The 23,323-nt window shown below is 38.9% G+C and overlaps 2 protein-coding genes across 2 annotated transcripts in view; both read right to left on the minus strand.

The window, feature by feature from the left end:
* Positions 1–314, minus strand: part of LOC140713797 (ubiquitin thioesterase otulin-like) — a 57,898-nt gene extending 57,584 nt beyond the window's left edge. The window contains exon 1 of the mRNA XM_073024332.1: positions 298–314. The gene's annotated coding sequence lies outside the window, so the exon portion shown is untranslated. The remainder of the gene's footprint in view (positions 1–297) is intronic.
* Positions 315–3,202: 2,888 nt separating this feature from the next.
* LOC140713798 (inactive ubiquitin thioesterase OTULINL-like) overlaps positions 3,203–23,323 on the minus strand; it is a 47,698-nt gene continuing 27,577 nt past the window's right edge. The window contains exons 5-8 of the mRNA XM_073024334.1: positions 15,741–15,890; positions 12,685–12,810; positions 10,140–10,409; positions 3,203–5,812 (exon numbers count right to left, since the gene is read on the minus strand). Of these exons, the coding sequence (XP_072880435.1) occupies positions 5,633–5,812; positions 10,140–10,409; positions 12,685–12,810; positions 15,741–15,890 (726 nt within the window). The 3' untranslated portion in view covers positions 3,203–5,632. The remainder of the gene's footprint in view (positions 5,813–10,139; positions 10,410–12,684; positions 12,811–15,740; positions 15,891–23,323) is intronic.

Here is a 23,323-nt window from a genome sequence, read left to right on the forward strand (position 1 = left end):
TGCAAATAGCATCAATATTAATTCTAATGGAAAGGTGGGTAAGAGTTTAGTAAATAACCCTCATGCTGTTTTTCCAAAAGCGGAGGAATTTCAGGAATAGAAACTTCTGATGATTTATTTTGCCCCTTCTTAAAAGCTTAGACAAATTACATCCACCAACATCCCAGAAGAAATCAATTAACAAGAAATGGTTTTCTAACTCCCCCTGCTGGAGCCATTTACAAACATTTCAATGGGCTAAATGATACGGAAATTAAATCACAAAACTACTGCTCATAAAAATTAAAACTAGCTTACCTTGTAACTCAGAATTAAATGACCTCTGAAGTGTATTTTTTAATTTCAAAATATACTTCATGAAGTACAGAACATTGAAGTCATGTTTTTCCTGTAACAACATTAGAATGTCATTTGTTATGATCCATTCACTTGCAACTTGTGCTATTATTTTGTGACTGTATTGTGCTTTGTTGTAATTATATGTGCCTTATGTGATAAATATGTACTGTGTTTTGCACCTTGGCCCCAGAGGAACAATGTTTAGCTGTATACATGGTTATGGTTCAAAGGTCAAATTTAATGTCAGAGAAATGTATACAATATACATCCTGAAATGCTTTTTCTTCGCAAACATAACAATAAACCTGAACTTGAACAATCTTACTGTAAATTGTTTCTGGGGTTCTAACACAGATTTGTGTGTAGTGACTAGATGGCTCTAAAACTATGACCTCCTCATGGAACCTTACCGTTACTGCACTCAGTTCCAGTATACCCGAGCACGTAGGCATGGATTTTAGACCGCGCCAGTTTGTGTTATTCAGCCGTGGTCAACACTTTGCTCTGGAGCCCTCGGGAGTTTGAGACAGACAAGAGGGTACCTTTCACTGAACTGATAATTTCTCAGCAACTGTTAATGTTTATGTCAGGAAACAACCATACAGCACAGTATCTTTGTGGGATGAAGCTGAACAAAAGCCTGTAAATCTCCCTGGCTTTCCTAGCAAAATACATTTCAGAACAGGCAGTAAATTTTACAAAATTTGCATAAATTGACAAGTCACATTTCTCCCTTTTCAATCCCATTAATTTCTCCTCTACAGGTTACAAATGCCTATCTTATTTAGAAAGATACAGCATTAACAGGCCCTTCTGTTCCAAAGAGCCTGCACCACCCAGTTACATCCATGTGACCAATTAGCCTACAAACTGATATGTCTTTGGAATGTGGGAGGAAACCCACATAATGGCCAGCTGATGCTGTGTTGCATAAAGGTTTGCATTGTTGTCACATATTAATCTTATTAGTCAATAATATTGACTTCAACTCTTTCATAATTTTTTATATTTATTATGGGAATGCTTACATTTAGGATGCAAGACCTAAGAAAGGCAGTCAGCCCTCGGAGTCTCCTCTGGATTCAATCTTGGCCCCGACTCTACTTCCCTACTCTCTCGAGACCCCTCGACTTCCTTGTCTGTCAATCTCTTTAAAATATATCAATAACTCCACCTCCACAGATTTCTTGATTACGGAATTCCAGAGGTATATGATCTGCTGAGAGAAAATAAAAGTCTTTCTCATCCCTATCTGAAATGGTCAAAGTTATGTTCTTCTTTTTCTCAATAACTACATCTTGCCAGAATCCATGCTGCCAATCCTCCTTAGAATCTCATGTTTCATTCTTGTATTAATCCAAGCCAATGAACACTTGATCCCCAAAATCTGGAGACTTAAACAGCATGTTTTATGCCAGATGCAGTCTGTCCAGCAGCATATAAGGTTACAACTAAATGACCCTACTTTTTTTTTAAACTTTATACCCCTTGCAATAAAAGGCCAATATTCCATCAACCTTCCTAATTACTCACTGTACGTTCATCCTGAATATTTTTGTGCTTCATAAACTAGGACCACAAATCCATTTGAAAAAGTATCTTGTGCTTTCCCAGCAAATATAATGAATAAACTCTTCTCAGGCTTCCAGCCAGGTACAGGTATCAATTATAACGTGTTAAAATCAATACCCATGCCCAGTTGGAAGCCTGAGAATAATTTATTTGACAGATCCACTTGTTTAAATAATAAGTTTCCTTTACATTTTCTTTTCCAAGTGGAAAACTTCATGTCTTCCCGTGTCATTCTCCACCGACTAACCTCTTGCCAATACACTTAACCTATTGTGTCCCTTTGTAAATATTTGCTAACACACCTATTTCTGTATCACCTACAAATTTTTCCTCAATGCGTTTGGTTCCTTCATCCAAGTAATCAATATAACTGAAAAAAACATTTGAGACTGCAACATTGATTCCCATGACAACTACCAGATACTGTCATCTGAAAATTAGCCATATCTCCCGATTCTCAAGCCATGCTAATTTACAATTCACTATCCTGGGTGCTCTTAGCATCAATTGTAGATGTTAATAAGCCAATTTTTCTTTTTGTTTGACTTCCTCATCGATGACTGGGTAAGCAGTGGGTGGCATATAATAGTGGCACATTCTCTCAAGGGTGACTAGGTGGATAAATGTTGATACAGTTCAGAGAGCTTAACTAAGATGATCGAAGTGATCCAAATTTAGGCATCTAATACTTAGTACTTCTTTGACATGAGCAGTATTGATCTGGTTCCTTTTCAAAAATTTTTTTTTTTTTTAAATTTGTTTGGGTTAACAGATCAGAGCATTCATTTCACATTTGTGATTTAAATTTCTCAATGTAATTTGCAACACATAAAATGCCGGAGGAACTCACCAAGAATAAGCTGTCAACGTTTCAGTCAGAGGCCCTTCAGCAGGCTTCAGTCCCCTTCCTTTTCAACTGTGATGAAGGTTCTCGGCCCAAAGCATCGACTGTTTATTCCTATCCATAGATGCTGCCTGGGCTGCTGTGTTCCACCAACAATTTGTGTGTTGTGTTGGATTTACAGCATCTGCAGGAACTCTTGTGCTTCTCTAAATGCTTTGTTGCTTTAGTGAATTGTGATTAATTTTCAAAAGATACAAATTGTTAAAGATGTGGTGACAGGTCTGAATTTGTGGATATAAAATCTGCTGTATTGATAATTCTCTTTGCTTTCATACTGTGTAAATTTTCAGCAGTTTTTGGAATGTGCAACTGCTCATGTAAATGCAGAAGTTGTTCATCTGTAGGGTATGTTGTTGCACTCTTCAAGGATAGTCATTGCTGCATCAGTAATCGGGCAAGAACTTTATAAAAATCACCATAAAATCACGTACATAACCAATTTTAGCATTAATTTCACAAATGATTGTTTCAGCTCGAGTCTTTTATAAAACTGAATACAACTTAAAATACACATTCATAAAACAATCACAGAATTTGGATCTGTTTAGTGCCCAAAGCTTGATGACATCAGTCACTGCAAATGGCTATAACAGTAGTCGTCTATTGTCAAAAACAGCTTGGTAAGAGTGAGAGAGAGAGAGAGTGTGAGAGTGTACACACATATACACACGCACACTTCAATGCAGTTTAACAAATTTTTAAACAAAGTCTTTTAAAGTCCCCATTTCAAATATTTGGAATAAAGAATTCCACATGTCATATAGGTGCTATTTTATTTTACACTAAGAAAATAATTAAGATTGATAATTAGAATGAAATGTATAACCTTTCTCAATTTATCAAAAATAAAGCAAAATAAAACTACTGTTTGTTTGGCAATTGTCACCAAATGAAAAATACATTTTTTATGGAACCGATATAGGAGGCTTAATAGAAAATAAGTGTAATGATGCATCTAATTGTTTTGAAGTGACTTTGCTGCTCATTTGTTCATAATCTTGTAACTTACTGCAAGTGTTCAACTTCACTACTTTTAATTCTCATTTATTGTATAAATTAACGGCTGCGAACATAACGTGCACCTATAGAACCAAACATAAAACTGAAAACACTCTGTGCTACAGACAAGCCATGTAATGTGCTGTATCAATATCAGTTAATTACAGAATTACAAAAATACAGGCCAAAATTAAATGTTAAGCATACTTCTGCTGAAGTCTTTATAGGCTACAGGGGAGGAGGAGGAGGAGGAGGAGGGCAGGATGAAAAGGATCAGAAACATTAACAAATGCACCATCTGTTAGCATCAAAAAGAATTTGCATTTGTAAATCACTTGTTGCAACTTTCCAATGTCAACAGAATAATTTTAATTTTGAGGTTTGAAGATACAAGAACATTAAAATCAAGGTGGCTAAAGAGCTCTTGCTGGTTTGATATTAAAATAATAAGTGCTATCTACAAGCACAGCGTATTTTACAGGCATGAAAAGATCTACACTACTTCCCTGTATTTACAATGTTAGTATGATGGGTCAATGATAATGTTATTGGGTGTGAAAGGGGAAGTGTAAATGCTCCCTTCTGAAGATGTTTAATGCCCAGCAGTTGTGTGGCACCAATGTTATATGCCAGTGAGGAATCCGAGCCTGGATTTACCCAGGTCACATGGCTTATGCACAAAGAATGCTTCACTCTCTGATAAAACATAAATGAAGCTTAATGACATATTATCATTGGTGCGTTTTTTTAAATGAGGGAAAGAGCAGTAATATTAAATTTATGAACTTGCAACAAAGGGAAGTAACTTAGAATAGTTGAGTGGAGGTCACTACCCTATTATAGTGATTTCAGGAAATTGGGATAAATAACCTCCAACAACTCAAATTATGTCCCTTTGTTCTAATGAGGTTTCTAGTAACCTGAGTTCCCTATTCCCATGGATCTCAGCTGCCCCTTAACGTCATACTTACTCACACACTGCCATGATGTACAGATCATTATTTTGGGAAGGTGGGGGGAGAGAGCAAAATAATTATTCTTTCTTTCCAACTTTGATTGCATTTTACTGTACTAGCATCCCAAATTCTACTGGAATAGAAATGATTCACCATCTCCTGTCGAAACACCTTCTTCACAATGGTTTTATCAAAGTCTTAGCCAGCCCTTCAGTTGCCCTTTATACACTGAATAGATTTACTGTATTTTTAGGGCAATGGTATTTTTTTTATATAAAAAGATGAGCAAAATATTAAATTTAAACAGGGATAAGAATGTGGAAGTTGAGCCTCTACGCACCATCATTTGTGCTCAGCTCTGCTTCAGATTCATTTATTCATCGCATGTACATCAAAAAGTGGTGAAACGCAATGAGTTTTTGGGTGAGCAGAAACAACAGAATAGGGACAATGTGTATTCCATAATTTGTCCTTCTTTGTCTTGTGTGTCCTTGACAAAACTCACTCCACTGAAAATAACATTCCTTGCTGACTGACTGTCCAGTCATCAGGACAACAGTGAGCATATTACGTAAATTCACATTTACGTGAATGAGGAAAAACTTCTTCACACAGAGAGTGGTGAATCTGTGGAATTCTCTGCCACAGGAAACAGCTGAGGCCGGTTCATTGGTTATATTTAAGAGGAAGTTAGATATGGCCCTTGTGGCTAAAAGGAATCAGGGGGTATGGAGAGAAAGCAGGTATAGGGTTCTGAGTTGGATGATCAGCCATGATCATACTGAATGGCGGTGCAGGCTCGAAGGGCCGAATGGCCTACTCCTGCACCTATTTTCTATGTTTCTAATGGTGATAATGTCAATCAGCTGCATACAACGGGAACATTGTAGTGTCTGTCATCTTCAGTCAGAACAAAAATGTCATGCCATTCCCTGTGGCAGTCTTCAGGATAACTCGATACAAATTCCTCAGTACCATGTTTATAGAGTCTGAAGCTTCTGATCCTCAATTTAAATGTAAATCCAAGGAGAAACATTTCAACCTATGAATAAATAAACACAGAAATAAGATTAAAAACTGTCAAATATATAAGACTAGATGACACGGGAGCAGAGTTAGGCCATTTGGCCTATTGAGTCTACTCCAGCATTCAATTCTGGCTGAATGCTTTCTCAGTCCCATTCCCTGATCTTCTCCTATGATGCCATGTCCAGTCAAGAACCTATCAATCTCAGCCTTAAATACACCCAACAACCTGGCCTCCACATCTGTCTGTGGAAACAAATTCACCACACTTTGGCTAAAGAAATTTCTCTGCATCTCTGTTTTAAACTCTATTGTGAGGCTGTACCCTCTTGCCCTAGAATCCCTCGCCATGGGAAACATTCTTTCCACATCTACTCTGTCTAGGCCTTTCAAAATTCAAAAGGTTTCAATGAGATTCCCCCCCCATCCTTCTAAACACCAGCGAGTACAGACCCAGAGCCATCAAATGTTCTTCATATGATAACCCTTTCATTCCTGGAGTCATCCTTGTGAACTCCCCTTAACACTCTCCAATGCCAGCACATCATTTCTTAGATGAGGAGCCGAAAACGGTTCACAATACTCAAGGTGTGGCCTCACCAGTGCCTTATAGAGCCTCAGCATTACATTCCTGCTCTTGTATTCTAGACCTCTTGAAATGAATGCCAACATTGCATTTGCCTTCCTCACCACCAACTCAATCTGTAAGTTAATCTTTAGGTTGTTCTCCACAAGGGCTCCCAAGTCCCCTTGCATCTTAGATCTTTGGATTTTCGCCCCATTTAGAAAATAGTCTGCACATTTATTTCTACTACCAAAGTGCATGGCCATGTATTTTGCAACATTGTGTTTCATTTGCTACTCTCTTGCCCAATCTCCTAATCTGTCCAAGTCCTTCTGCAGCTTTCCTGTTTCCTCAACACTACCTGCCCCTCCACCAAACTTGACCCTAACCTGAGGCCACATGTCTTTGGACTGTAAGAGGAAACAGTGATCATGGGGAGAATATACAAACTACTTATAGAGAGCGGCAGGCAAGAAAGCAAAGCATTACCGGTCAACACACACAAAATGCTGGTGGAACACAGCACGCCAGGCAGCATCTATAAGGAGAAGCACTGTCGACGTTTCGGGCCGAGACCCTTCGTCAGGACTGATGAAACGTCGACAGGGCTTCTCCTTATAGATGCTGCCTGGCCTGCTGTGTTCCACCAGCATTTTGTGTGTGTTGTTTGAATTTCCAGTATCTGCAGATTTCCTCGTGTTTGCTCTTTAAAAACATTACCGGTATTTTTTTTTTCTTGCTCAGAACTGTCTCTGTGTCTTCACCAATTGCCATAACACCTCCAACCTTCATTTATCCCTTGCCGTACCCACCACATGTGGAGTCAGTTAGTACATATGAACCGATAGGCTGATACAATTTCAGTAGTCTGAAACCATATGATCCCAACCGGAGAGGAAAAACAAGAGTGGAAGAGAGAGTGTGCTGATGAGTACAATAATCTAGCCCACTCATCCGACTCAGAAATACAAGTACAAATTGCAGCAGAGTCTGTAATCTTAGAATAGTCTCAATAGCCGTCATTGAGACCACAGGTAAAATGTTCTTCGGAAACAATCATCCACAGCTGTGAGGTACTGTTAGAAAAAGATGGTGTGCAAGCACGGTAATAAATTATTCATTCACAAACATCGCTGGTGTAGCTGGCATTCATTGTCCCGCACCAACTGAACAGAGGAAACAGACGAGGGTCATTTCGAGCCGATTTTCTTCCTTGTATGACATTAGCGAACCAGGTATCTTTTTAACCACGAGCTGGTAGTTTCATTGCTACCATTACTAAAATTAGATTTTTGTGTTTTTTTTAAACTAAGCATATTCAGATTTCTTTAGCCAACTGAACTGCATTTTCCTGAGCTGCCATGGCATTTCTGAATTAAACTTCCAGAACTGTGGCTGCTAATCCAGTAATTTAACTATATGCCACTCTATCTTTCCCCAAATGAGAATAAATGTGTGAACTTAGAGGTAGATTAGACTCCTGTGGTTCGTATACGTATAACCGGTATGGTCCATAGTTCAACAAAGCGGCAACACTGGTGGGTAGGGTAGCAAAGGTGGTGTATGGTATGCTTACTTTCATAGCTGAGAGCATAGAATATAAGATTTGGGACATCATGTTGCAATTTTAAAAAAATACTATTTGGGTTGCACTTGCAGAGAGTATTGTGCTCAGTCTGGTCACAACACAATCAGAAGTGTGTGTTTGCTCTGGGGAAGAGTGCAGACGAAATTCTCAAAGGTACTGCCTGGCTGGAGGACTTCAGTATAAGGAGGGACTGGATAGGCTTGCTTGTTTTCTCCAGATCAAAGGAGGCTGAGGGATGCCCAGATAGAAATACAAGATACGTAATACAACATAGAAAGAGTAGATAGTAAAAATCTTTCTCCCCACGTAACGTGTATACCAGTATGTGCTGAGAACTTGTGTAATTTGGACTGTGCTTCCAGAGATTAAATAGAGAAAAAGTTAGACATTTAGAGAAAACTTTAGACATTTGAGAAAAATTTAGACAGACATGAATAGGCAAGGCATAGACGAATACACTCTAATGTAAATTGGTAAGTGTAGGTTGGCAGAGACGATATGAGTCAAAGAACCTGTTTTTGTGATCTAGCAGTATGACTAGTACAAAGGTTGACAGAAGGAATGTTGATGAAGTAGAAGTTAAAAACAGTTTTTGAAAGGATGCACAATTCTGTGTAAACAAAGGGAATCAATATCAATAACAACTGGATCTGGTGCCAAGTTTAGCGATTGTTAAATAATTCAGCAATTTAAGAAAAAGAAAGTCAAAGAATTCACTGAGGACAAAAAAGGGGTTGAAAAAGGTTACAAACTACAGCACTAGTCAGTACAGTGGGAAGTATTGTGAGAAGGTACCAATTGTCAAGGACAAATTGAGAGCACAGTTAAACAAAGAGTCTCAGACTTGGGGATAAAAATTCATTGTTCAAGTTGAGAGTAGGTGAAAAGGCTTCATGGAGGTAGTCGGTCATTTTTTATTATTATGAGAATATCTCTGATTTTCTAGAGTGAAAGAGAAAGGGGTCTAGCTATGCAAAAGAACCATACAGCCGTGTTCGGCATACTGCTTTTTATGTGATATTAATTTCAAAACAAAAGTACTTATTACTGTACTGTCCAGAACTCTTGGGTATATATATCTAGGGTCCCAAGACATTTACGAATAACTTTATATTGGTTAAAATAGGAAGGTAGGTGGGAAATAGAAATAAGAGTACTTAGCGCCGTAGTACAAGTGTTGTTTGGTGACTGGAAAGGCATAATAAACAGGCCTGTGCAAAGTCTAGTACCCTAGGTAAACATGTGTCTAAGACTTTTGTACAGTACTGTATAAATCTAATGAATTCCATATTTAAGCAGCAGGAATTAGTTGCTAAGGTGTAAGGTACTGAAATGGAAAATGAAATGTTATCCATTTGTACCATTTCATCTACTGAAACAGACAAAAATCTAATCAGAATCATTATTACTGACGTATGACATGAAATTTGTTGTGAACGTATTTAGATGATCCCTTACAAAGTGTATCCAGCCGGCTTCAACATCTACTACTGAACTGCTTGTGCTTTGATACCGAAGCAAAAGTAGATAATTGGAATGCTGTTATTCAAAAGGTCTTGTAGGATCCATGCATCTTTTTTTTGTCTGCGTTGTATTCAGCGTTGTGTTTGTTATGTAGGTAGGGGCATGGTAAAAGTGAAGGGTTCCTTAACAGATTAGTGCTTTCTTCTCGGCGGTTTACAGCTGGGGACTGTTAGATGTCACATCTTTTGTTGACCGCTTAAGTACAGTACGTTTAATATCACTAGTTTTAGTCTCACTGCTTCAAAATGATATGTTTTGCTAGTTGCCAATAAAGGATCAAATGCATTTCTTTGTGTTTTTGCAACATTATTATTGGATTGATGGGAGGGCACGTCATACAAGGATAAGTACCCATGTGGTCGACAGCAACAGCATTGGTTTGTTCGAGTTGCAGCGATACGTCTCATGAGACTTATAATTATTCTGGATGCTAGTCTGTTGATATGATGTAAAAATACTATCCATAATGATAATATTGGTGTTATGACACTACATTATAAAACAGCCAATTACTGTCCCCAAGACTCAGCATTCCATTTATTGAACATATTATGTTGGCCCAATGATAGTGCTATTGAAATGCAGGTGCAGGCCCATGAAAATGTCCCATTTACATCAATAACAAAAATGGGAGGACAGCCACAGAATCCCAGCTACTGGACTTACCTGCTCCAGTCCACCAGTGTCACCAACGTGGTTCAGATGGTTCATCATAAAACTCAGAGGATCAGGTGAGGAATCTCGGGCAAAGAAAAGGGCACAAAAGCTAGGAACAACTTCTCCACCTCTTAGGTCTTCATGAAGCTCAAATACTGTATACAACATAAGGAATTTTACAGCTTCATACATCTTGTACTCAGTTTCTTGCTCAGTAAATAACTCCAGACACAATTTGGTTCTTTTCTCCTGGTCTTTAATTCCATGAAATTTATTCCACTAGAATAAAAAAAATAGATTTTATTCATTAAAACAGAACAAATCGCTTTAAATATTTATCTATGAAGCATAATAAACTATGACATCCGGAAGACCGATACAAATACAAAAGCCTCATGGTTAGCCGAAGAACAAGAAAATGTTTATTTATTGAGATATGGCACAGAGTAGACCCTTCCAGCAACTGTACCGCCCAGCAACCCCGATTTAAACCTAGCCTAATCATGGGACAATATACATTGACCAATTAACCTACTAAAAGTTATATCTTTGGACTGTGGGAGGAAACCGCAGCACGTGGAGAAGACACACACATTCTATGGGGAGGACCTAGATGACATCAGAATAGAAATTGTTTACAAAATTCTGACAGGACATGGCTACATGCATTAGGCTGTATGTACATCCTGATAAAATATTCAGATCTAGTTTAGTTTGGGCACCATATGCCAGCTCAAACAGATCACTGGCATGATATTGATTATGGGGATAGTCAGAAATGGAACAAAAATAATACATACTTGTCTTAGGTCAGTATTAGCAGTGGGCAGGTTAGATTTTGTACTCAAGCAGATCATTGCTGGGGAAGAGGTCTCATTTTCAGAAATGTCGCTCATCAGGATGCAGAATTTAGCAAACCCTACCTCAGAACAGCCCATCCTACAGCTCAAAGTGACATTTTCCCCATCAGCTACCCCGATGAGCTTAGCAAGCATGATTGCTGTTTCCTTTCCTAATTAGAAGATTAAAGATTTTTTATTGTCATTCTTCAGCACACAAGTGCAAAGGAGAATTAAACAATTGTTACTTCAGATCAGATGCAGCATAAAAAAAACACGATACGCATAAAGAATGCAATTTAAAAACAAAAAAACACAATAAATAAAAATATAAAAGCAAAACTAAAAAACCCAATGTACAAATAACTGTTATGTACATTAATGATTTGTGTACAAAATGTGATGCTAGGTGATGTGTATGTTGTGGTGGTTGGGGGTAGTAGGGTGGGTTAATGAGGGGGGTGTTGACCAGCCTGATAGCTTGCAAAACTAACTGTTTTGGACTCAAGGGGTCCTGATGTGGTTGCTGCACAGTCTCTTCCCTGATGGGAGTGGGACGAACAGTCCCAGAGGATGATGGTGTACCATGATCTACTACTGAGTGAGAGACAACTCAAAAGAAGTTTACTTTTACACAGCAATTAATTTGCTACAATGCTGCTACTTTTTTTTTGGAATAGAAGAATATGGACTCTGATCGAACTCATGATAATTCTAGATCAGGAAACAAAGTAAAATTATCTGCTCAGAAAAGCCTGGGGCATAAATTGATTACATAACACAAAGGACTATTTTCAGTTGTGTCAGTTCTGCTTCATTATTTTTGGATATGCCTCTGTATAGTCCCTTAGGCTACATTTTTCCCCGTGGAAAAAGTACAAAATAATTACAAATTGCTTTTGTATTTGTGAATATTTATGAAGACACAGAAGATCAAGTGAATATTGACAATGGGTAGACATTGTAAAAGAGGATACGATTAAAATTCTCCTAGTGTAGTATCAGCTAATGAAGCCAGACAATATAAATTAATAAAAGTCAACCTATAGTTAACAAGTTTAAGGACCATAGTGATCTATTGACCAAGGAAAATACACTGCATGTGAATTTTCAATGTGAGTTCAGCAAGGCACAGCAAAGGACGCTTGATGATAGAATTAAGAGATAATAATTGGAAATGAGAAAACATTTAAATCCAAAAGGTATCAAATTACTCATTTAGAAATAAAATTCATAAAGTAATTGTTAATAAATCAAAAACAATTGCTGGGAATATTTATATCCAAATCCGATTATCACTGTAGTTTATCTGAGAGTTTAAAAATCTAAATTCAGACATTTCAAATTACCAGCTTTGTTTCAACTTGTTATTGGCTTGTATTATTTATGAGGAAATAAAGTGTCAAACAGTTGTAACTATTAATGAGCATAATGGATCATGACTCTTTCTACATTCATAGGTGGTTATGTTTTGCACTGATGGGCGACAGCCACAAAGTTCCCTCTAAACACATTCATTATCCATTTAAGTGACTGTCATTGGATTGCTGTTAGCTTAAATTTCTTGGCTGTTAAATGTGATGACAAAACAAATTAAACTACAGATAATGAATAATTAACTGACAATAGTTAACTGGTTATAGTGAGAGAGAAGGCTCTGTAGAAATACAAGTCCTTTCTTTATTTAATTGACCAAGTGTACTTCTCACACTTACCTGGCTTTCCAAAATTTCCAGGTACTTGCGGAGTTTTCTGAAAACATTGTTCCCGGTGTATCTCTCAGGACCAAAGCTGTATTGTTGTATCCAGTTACAGCCATGTGTAAATATCTTTTCTGGGAACTTAAGTTAAAAGATTATCAATTACAAATTGCTCATCTTACATTTAAGCTGCAAGTCAAATATGTTCATTGAGTGCAGGAATAATGATGAAAAGAAAATGATCAATAGGAAGTTGCACAGAAAATCTTTCACTTTTTTTTATCAAGTAGATGTAATGAGAAAGTCATTAGTCTTTGCATGAATGAAGGTGTGAACTGTTAGAACTGAACTAGAACTGATTAGAACCGAAGAATCCTCTCAGATGAGAGGCGAGACGTCTTCTCGACAACACAGCAAGTCCAGTTGCCTCGAATTACTACTGCTTGATATACAATGACCTGGATGATCAAGAACCTTCACAGACACTTCACTATATTTGTTGCATAAGCAGGACTTAATGGATCAAATATCACAATTGTCCATGGGACCCATTAGGTATTGCACAGAAGCAAATTTCTGAATAAATGCTGTTTGTGGGGACTTGATTTTAGTGTCATTGCACTGTCACAAGTATCAATACTGTTAATACATAAATGTTATTTGTAGTATTTTTAAAATCATTGTTACAGAACTGCAATGTTATTGATCACAAATAAACACTCACATGTAACCAACCTGACATCCACAGAACTGATATTAGCCAAGACACACTTTTTGTACAGTCAGTGTGATGAGACGCACTTTCACGAAACATATTGAACTAGTTCAATGCAAGTGCTGAGGACATTTTCTTATCTTTGGGGAATGAAGAGGAGGGCGATTATCTTCATATTGGGGACCAGGCGGATTCCCACGTACACATTGAAGAAGGATCTGCCAGGGTTGAAGACCCAGGGATGTGAAGACATAGGCACAAAATGTTCAAGCTCCCATGAATGTGATAGGATTTGATGATGCATCATGAAATCCTATCTTCCATCAACCATACCAGTACCTCACAATGATCCTTGCAAATACATCATTCTCCCTACCAAAAATCAATAACATTTGTATGTTTCATTGTAATAACACACTTTTATCTACACTCCTAACCTCATCATAATTTCTAGACTGTTAAAGGACTCTGTGGTTTGATGTTTAATATTCTCTGTGTTATTTGCTCGTTTTTTTGTTGTTTGTGCAATTCGTTTTTTTTTTGCTTAATGTTCCATTTGAACATGTTTCACCGTGTTTCCTTGTTTTTTGGTTGTCTTTAGGGAAGACGAATCTCAGGGTTATATACTATATACATACTTTGATAACAAATGTACTTTGATATCTAGGTCCGTTAACTATCGCATCTTGTTAATTAAATATAGCGAAAACCTCTAACACACTTTCCTCTATCTTGCAGGAGAAGACGATATATAACCCTTGCCAGTATGGGACAAGACTGAGTCCAACGGCTCACTGTCTTTCTGATGGGAAACACTGATATTTGTTAGGATTTGGAATCCATGGTCAATGGTTGCACAGAGATAAGAACATAGAATAGTACAGCACATTACAGGCCTTTTGGCCCACAATGTTGTGCCGACCCTCAAACCCCGCCTCCCTAAGGATGACAGTTTCTTCACACCCAATCGTCGGAAAAATCCTTTTGCTTTACAAGATGTTAGCATAAAACTCATGACTCTAATGCTCTCTCCCGTGATCATTTTGCTAACCTTTTCTCTTTTTTCTTTCATGTGGGCAAGATGTGAAATCCTACAGGGTGATGAGGGCCAGGCACCGATGATCTGTCACACAATTTGAATCTTAACTACAGGCACAAGCACTTGCAATCCATTCATTTGCTGCAAATTTAAAATCTGCATGTGGCGAGCTGTAAGCATTAAAGATATGTGGCAGTTCCCTCGTGGAAGAGATTGCACACGAGTTCTGCTCCAAAGAGCCCCCAGGTGAAAGTTTTAATGGGGCCATCAACTGAAGGAGGATGAAAATCAAGATGCTTGAAGCATTTTCAAGACTGTTTGAAAGCCATGACGAAATGGTGATCATTATGAAGTCCAATTCCAGCTTTGCATGCACCTTTGCCTAATGTCTGGAATGAGTAGCCAGCTCATTCTCCCCACCTATCGATCCAAGGGTCAGGTAGTGCTCCTAACCATAGTCTCATATTTTATTGTAGAACAAACTGAAGCCATCCAATGATTTGTGCTGAAGTGGAGATCAGAGATCTGCTACACAAGGTCAGACTGCTGTTATTATAGATCCAAACTAACTGTTCAAAGCTTGTGAAGGTATCACTGCTTCACAAAATATTACACCCTCTGGGGGGTATGAAATGCATGTCCTTTGTATGATGAAATATTCACAATGTAGTAACTGGAAATCAGAAAATGTCCTTAGTTGTAGATCAGTCTGCCACCCAAGGTGGTTGTTGCTCAAAGCAGGATAGGCAGGTCTGAAGCCATAAATACAAGAAATTCTGTAGATGCTGGAAATCCAAAGAAGCATACATAAAACGCTACAGTAACTCAGCGGGTCAGGCAGCATCTATGGAAATGGATTAACAGTTGACGTTTCAGGCCAAGACCCTTCTTCAGGACTGGAAAGGGAGGGGAAAGATTCTTGTTCCGACATGTCAGTCCACGGCCTCCTCCTGTGTCATGATGAGGCCACCCTCAGAGTGGAGGAGCAACAACTTACATTCTGTCTGGGTAGCCTCCAACCTGATGGCATGAACATCAATTCCTCAAGCTTCTGGTAATGCCCTCTCCCCTTCACCATTCCTCATCCCCTTTTCCCTGCTGGTTACAGGGTAATAACTGTTACTGAGCTACTGGTGGTGTGGGATCCAAGTCTCCTGTACCTTTACCCAATCATGGTAGTGAACACTACCATATTTTCACATAAAAGTACTGAATAAATGGTGTTATGGGAGTTGAGTCAGTTTTTCAGGGATATCAATGCATTGAGCCATACAACAGCTTGGAATTGACTGGTGCCCTTTGCAAGCTTCAATTTACCTTGGTGATGTCCTGTTCCCTCATCCATATTGGAGGAGGTATACCGTGGCTGAAAACCTGAAACAACACCGCCCTCAGTGCGCAGTAGTTATCTCCTCTGATTCTTCGGAGGTGTTTAATGTGGTGCACCAAATAAATATCTTCATAAGCCTGGAACAGAGAAATTGGACCATATCATTATCAAATTTCAGAAACAAGAACTATAAAAAGGACCAGTGCATACAACTCCTGAAGTCTGTTTTGCCATTCCAAAGATCATTCCCGATGCAGTGGCACATCCCGACTGCCACTCAATTTCCCATTCTGTCCCAGACCGATCAATCTCAGTCCTACATGTACAATTATTGAGCATCTGAGCAGAGGAATGCAAAGATTTATGTATTTTACCTTGCGTTGATACCTCTGAATCACATTATAATTATCAAAGGTCTTTGTTACCACATTCCTAAAATCATCACTATCCCTGTAGTGGAATTGTGGGATGCAAGCTGTCAGATCCAGCAGCTTTATGTGGGTTTAATATCCTTAATATCAATAGTAATCAAACAGCAAAATCCCCATTTTTCAATCAGTTACTATACTTAATCGGTTATCATACTCTGCAGTGGGGGACACTAGAGTAGGATTTAAATTTCATGCGCCAACGCCAAATTAATGAACGGTATTGACATATCAAAACACTGAACTACGAACATGTAGATTCATCAATAATAGTTCTTAATTTCCCTGCATTCTAGTCTCGTAATGTATACATTTCAGTGCTAATTTATCATTAATATGAAATATTGTTCAACAGTTCACATGCAATATTAATATGTGGAAGTATCACACTACAATGCAAATATAACCATACTTGATCATCTTCACCTCAATGTGTTATTTCACTGAAAGAATCACTGACAGTTATTCTTAATTGAACTATTATATTTATTAACAGTACATTTAGGCTGCAAAGTTTAGGACTGGCATGAAAGTAGGACTACTTTGTACAAACACTAAACTTGGGAGATCCCTGAAGCATAGATATATCCCATTGTGTTTCACTTTGGTAGAAGACCCATTCCTTCGGAAACTTATTTTTGTTTGACTGTTGAATTGGGCCCTGTCACAAGACTGAGGGTCACTAGGTGTCAGTGTAAAGCAAACTCATTTCATTCTGACACTATGGTTTAGTGTAAATAAAATGCAGAACTGGATCACAGGTCTGTTAAAGATTGACTAATGTGTTCTATACCATACTTTTTTTTATTATTAAGTGCAATCGTGAATAATAGCCGGATCAAAAATGCTGATCAAGTCAACTAGTTCCCAAAGAGAACTCTGATAGGCCAATCAGATGGTTCACTGCTGCTCAGCGATCGAACACAAAAAAAATCATATGTACAATTAAGATAACTCGTAGCAAGTACATAGAACAGGGTCACTAGCCCCTGTACTCCAGAAACACACTTGAGCAGTGTGGCAGAGATATGTGCTATGTATGACCTGATCTGAAAGCATCATGTTCACTCATATCAGATCGTGTTCATGGTGGAACAGCTTAGTCAATGATAGGGTGATCAGCACAGATGGATAAATTATACCTCCACTACCCCACTAAGTTAAAAAAAATTATTTTAACAAGCTGTAGTTTATCAATCTTGTTGAGTAGCTCATGGAATTGGTAGAGTTTTCTGCTGCCAAGGGATAGTTAATAAGGGAGTAGGAAATGACTGGCATTTCAAGGGTATCAAAACAAACTAATGTAATTAAAATAAAGGCAAAATGGTTAATCATAAAAATTTAATTAGCATATTTTTCATCGTCAGATATTGAAAATCCAGCAGGTTTCAACTAGATATAGTACAAAGGCTAATCCACTCACACATTTCTACAGATGTACCGTGGAGATCATTCTAACTGGCTGCATCACCGTCTGGAATGGGGGTGGAGGTGGGGCTGCAGCACAGGTTCAAAATAAGCTGCAGAGAGTTGTAAACTTGTCAGCTCCATCATGGGCACTGGCCTCCACAGTATCCAGGACATCTTCAATGAGCAATGCCTCAGAAAGGTGGCATCCATCATTAAGGACCCATCACCCAGGTCATGCCCTGTTCTCCTTCATCAGGAAGGAGGCACAGGACCCTGAAGACACACATTCAGCGATTCAGGAGCAGCTTCTTCCCCTCTGCCTTCAGATTTCTGAATGGATATTGAACTCCTGAACACTTTCTACTTTATTTTTAAAAATTTTATTTTTGCACTCAGCCTTCACCCTGCCTTGTGAGGCTGGATCTTGGACTTCCTGTCAGATCACTGGGCAGGTAGTAAGAGTGGGCTCCCTCCCCTCTGCCCCTCAACACAGGTGTCCCTCAGAGCTGTGTCCTAAGCCCCCTCTTTTACTCTGTACTCCCATGACTGTGTCACCACACACAGCTCCAATCTGCTAATTAAATTTTCTGACGACACTACATCGACTGGCCTTTATCAATGAGGCAGATTACAGAGAAGAAGTCATCACGCTGACACAGTGATGTCAAGAAAACAACCTCTCCCAATGTCACAAAAACAAAGGAGCTGGTTGTGGATTACTGGAGGAATGGAGACGGGCTAACTCCTATTGACATCAATGGATTTGGGGTTGAGAGGGTGAACAGCTTTAAGTTCCTTGGCATACACATCTCCGAAAATCTCACATGATCTGTACATGCCGGCTGTGTGGTGAAAAAAGCACAACAGTGCCTCTCGCACCTCAGGCAGTTGAAGAAGTTCAGCGCGAGTCCCCAAATCCCAAGATTCTTTCTACAGGGGCACAATTGAGAGCATCCTGACTGGCTGCATCACTGCCTGATATGGGAACTGTACTTCCCTCAATCGCAGGACTCTGCAGAGAGTGGTGTGGACAGCCCAGTGCACCTGTAGATGTGAACTTCCCACTATTCAGGACATTTACAGAGACAGGTGCATAAAAAGGGCCTAAAGGATCATTGGGGACCCGAGCCACCCCAACCACAAGCTGTTCCAGCTGCTACCATCTGGGAAATGGTACCGTGGCATAAAGGCCAGAACCAACAGCTCCGGGACAGCTTCTACCACTAGGCCATCAGACTGATAATTCACACTGATAAAATTGTATTTCTATGTACAAATTACTATAAATTGCACGTTGCACATTTAGACGGAGACATAACGTAAAGATTTTTACTCCTCGTGTATGTGAAGGATGTAACAAATAAATTTAATTCAAATTTAACTTAACTATTTAATATATCTATATGTACTTACTGTAATTCAGTTTTTTTCTCTATTATTATGCATTGCAATGTACTGTTGCCACAGACAACAAATTTCACGACATATACCGGTGATATTAAACCTGATTCTGATTCACAATAGAAACTTGTTAAAAGAAGATATTGGAAAATGTACCATACAATTTTCAACTCCCAAGACTCAACACTAAATCACAACTTACAAAAAAAAATTACAGTAATTCCATTCCCACCATACTTCCTGATGTCTTAAAATTAGATTGCAATTCTGATCTCAAAAGATTGACAAATTTTGAAAACGCAGGTAAATTCAGTAGCTAAATACAATATCAAACTTTGCTTGTTTGTGGTCTTTAAGATTTAACAAGTAGCGACTTAATCATCAGCATTGCTATGAAATAGAGAGAAAATATTATTATAAGAGATCTAGGAATATATCTCCTGCACAATTTTAAATTAAAATTGTTTTAAAAATACTTTCCAGAAACTTGCTAATGATTTCCATGTACCTGATAGATACAAAACAAAATGTCTCACTTTCAGGGAAAATAAACAGCTTTATTCAACAGTCATTGGAGCTTTGACTGTAATAACATTTCACATCTCAACTGAACACCATTTGGAGTATCTTATCTTCAGGGAAAAATAATTAATTCCTCAATATTTTCTCATCAAGTTATAGATGTGGGAGAGTAAGGGATCCTACCACCAAACATACCTTTACCTCACCCCAGGCAACCCCCACCTACTTTCCACAGGGATAACTCTCTCTGTGGTTCCCTTGTCCATTCATCCCTCCCAACACTTATCCTTGCAAACGGCCCAAGTGCTACACCTGCCCATTCACTTCCTCCCTCAGCTCCACACAGGGCCCCAAACAATCCTTCCAGGAGAGGCAATACTTCACCTGTGAATCTGCTGGGGTTGTTTTTAAGTGTCCGGTACTCCTGATGTGGCATGGTGAGACATAAAGGTCATAAATTGGGGGACCACTTCATTGAGCAGCTCTACTTCATCTGTCAAAAGTACAACTTCCCGGTGGCCAAATATTTCAATTCCAATTCCCATTCCAACATTGCAGACCATGGCCTCCTCTTGTGCCAGTAGGCCACCCTCAGGGCAGAGGAGTAACACTTGATATTCTGTCTGGGTAGCTTACAACTTGATGGCGTGAATATCGATTTCTCCTTACGTTAAAAAAATTACCCTCCCCCTCCCCTTTTCTTCTATTCCCCAATCTGGCCTCTTACATCTCTCACCTGCCTATCACCTCCCCCCAGGTTCCCTCCTCGTTCCCTTTCTCCCCTCCTATTAGATTCCTTCCTCTCCAGCCCTTTACCTTTCCTACCCATCTGGCTTCACCTATCACCTTCTAGCTATCCTCCTTCCCCTTCCTCCTACCTTTTTTATTCAAGCATCTTCCCCCTTCCTTTCCAGTTCTGAAGAAGGGTCTCTTGGTCTGAAATGTCAATTGTTTATTCATTTCCATTGATGCTGCCTCCCCTGCTGAGTTCCTCCAGGACTTTATGGGTGTTGCTTTGGATTTTCAGCATCTGCAAAATTTCTTGTGTTTAAGTTTTCCCCGATTGACTGAAGGTTTAGCCAACCAGGAAAGCAAAATAAATTTATTGTATGAGTACTACATACAGAATAACGTGAAGTGCAGTAGTCCCTCAGCAAGTTGATTGTCCAATTCCAGGTAAACTAAGTGGATTCTGAATGAACAAAATTAACAAAGCAGAACTTTAAAACTAAAAATTGCTATTCTTGTCATTGTAGGTGACCACATTCTCACAAATTCATTGGGAAAGGGTTACACACCAATTGACTCAGAATTTACAGTCGGCAGCAAAAATAAATATCGAACTACCTGTTGCAAGTTTCAGTAGATTAACAAAAGTACTAACTCCTGACATAGTGGCAAATTCTAGGCCTTCTGTTATTAGGGTTGAGATTGTGGACTTGGGGGGCAAATGGGGCAGAACAAGCCCCACCCACAGAAGTGGTGAAAAAAGGCTTTGAAAGCTACAATCACCATTGTAGAAGGACATTAAAATCCCTAAATACTTGTGGCTTATCAAAACATTCAAAAGTTATTCCAAAATCATTTAAGAAATTATTATTCACTTTCAACTAATGAAAATGTAAATGAAAAACTAAAAACACTTAAATTCAACTGGAATAACTAAAAACAATCTGAATAATACCAATACTAACCTTAAATCCTAGCAGTTATTCCCCTCCAGTGAAATTAATGGAGGAGAGCTCAATGCAACAGATCAAATATTAAGTCACAATATAGAATCACACAACAGAGAAATAAGCCTTTTGGACAGCAATTTCTGTGCTGTACATGATGCCAAATTAAACTCACCCCTTCTGCATGCACATGATCAATATCCCCAATTCTCCTTCCTCATGTAATGTATTGTACACCATTTCTTTATGCCTCATTAAAGCAGCTAACTAAATCAAAGACCCTAACCCACTTCGGACAGTCTTTCTTATACTCCCTCCTATTGGGGGGTGGGGGGGTGGGGGGGAGATACAAAAGCCTGAAAGCGTTTACCAGCATGTTCAAGGACATTTTACACCCCTCTGTTCTAAAGCTATTGTACAACGCCCCTAGTGTAATAAAATGGACTCTTGACCACATAATCTACCTCTTTCTGGCCTTGCACGGCACGTTCTCTGTAACACTTTAATCTGTAACTGTATACTATTCTGTTACTATTTTCCATTGTACTACCTCAATCACTGTTATACAGTAAAAAAAAAATTACCTTTTTGGCATACAAAACTAAGATTTTCCACTTCCCTGCCCTTTGGTACATGTAACAAGTGTATTTAACTCCAGTCCCTGTATGTTAACATGCCTGTTAAATGAATAAACTGTTCTCCGGTTTCTAGCCGGCTACAAGTATTGATTATAACCAATGTTTTGATGACCAACTCTGCCATCTTCATCAGAAATCAGGCATCATCCCTGATGAATGTGGCAGAGCTGATCATCGAAATGTCAGTTATAATCCATACTTGAACCCAGCTGGAAGCCCGGGAAGAGGTTATTTGTCATAAACGCCAGAAAAGCACTAGATCCTTTTAAACGGTGCTACCTTGATTGCTTCCACCATCACTCTCAGCAGAGCATTCCAGCCACCTACTAATCTGAGAAAAAAAATCCCCTGCACATCTCCTTAAATATTCACCCACCCTCACCTTAAAAGCTACGTCCTCGAGAAATTGACCATTCTAAACTCAGAAAAGGACTCCAACTATCTGCGTTTCTCATAATTTTATAAAATTGCAGCAAGAACAATCCATGTTTGTCCGATCTCTCCTGATAGCGAGTGCACTCTAATCCAGACAGCATCCTGTTGAACCTCTCTAGAGGTCCCACAATCTGTACTGGGGTGGCAAGAACTGCACACAGTACTCCAGATACAGCCTCACCAACATGATAGGAAGGTAGGCAGAGGGGGAGGCGTGGCTCTACCGGTAAAGAATGGTATGAAATCAGTAGAAAGATGTGACATAGTGTCGGAAGATGTTGAATCCTTGTGGATTGAGATAAATTAAAGGACACTGATGGCAATTAAACACAGGCCTCCCAATAGCAGCTGGGATGTGGACCACTGATTACACCAGGCAAAAGAAAAGATGTGTCAAAAGGGCAATAGTATGATAATCAAGAGAGATTTTAACAGGCAGGTCGATTGGGAAAATCAGGTTGGTAATGGATCTCAAGAGAGCGAGTTTGTTGAATGTCTAAGAGATGGCTTTTTAGAGCAGTTTGTCATTGAGGCTACTAGGGGATCAGCTGTACTGGATTGGGTGTTACATAATGATCCGGAGGCGATTAGGGAGCTTAAGGTAAAATAACCCTTAGGAACCAGTGATCACAACATGATTGAGTTCAACTTGAAATTTGATAAGGAGAAAGTAAAGTCTGATGTAGCAGTATTTCAGTGGAGTAAGGGAAATTACAGTGGTGTGAGAGAGCAGTTGGCCAAAGTAAATTGGAAGGAGCTGCTGGCAGGGATGTCAGCAGAGCAGCAATGATGTGCGTTTCTGGGAAAAATGAGGAAGGTACAGGACATGCGTATTCCAAAAATGAAGAAATACTCAAATGGAAAAATAGTACAACCGTGGCTGACAAGGTAGGTCAAAGCTATTGCAAAAGCAAAAGAAAGGGCATACGACAAAGCAAAGATTAGTGGGAAGACAGAGAATTGGAAAGTTTTTAAAAACCTAGAGAGCAACTGAAAGAATCATTAGAAGGGAAAAGATTAAATATGAAAGCAAGCTGGCAAATAATATCAAACTGGATAG

Source organism: Hemitrygon akajei, chromosome 20 (assembly GCF_048418815.1).
Source record: "Hemitrygon akajei chromosome 20, sHemAka1.3, whole genome shotgun sequence".
In the NCBI taxonomy this organism is placed as follows: Eukaryota; Metazoa; Chordata; class Chondrichthyes; order Myliobatiformes; family Dasyatidae; genus Hemitrygon; species Hemitrygon akajei.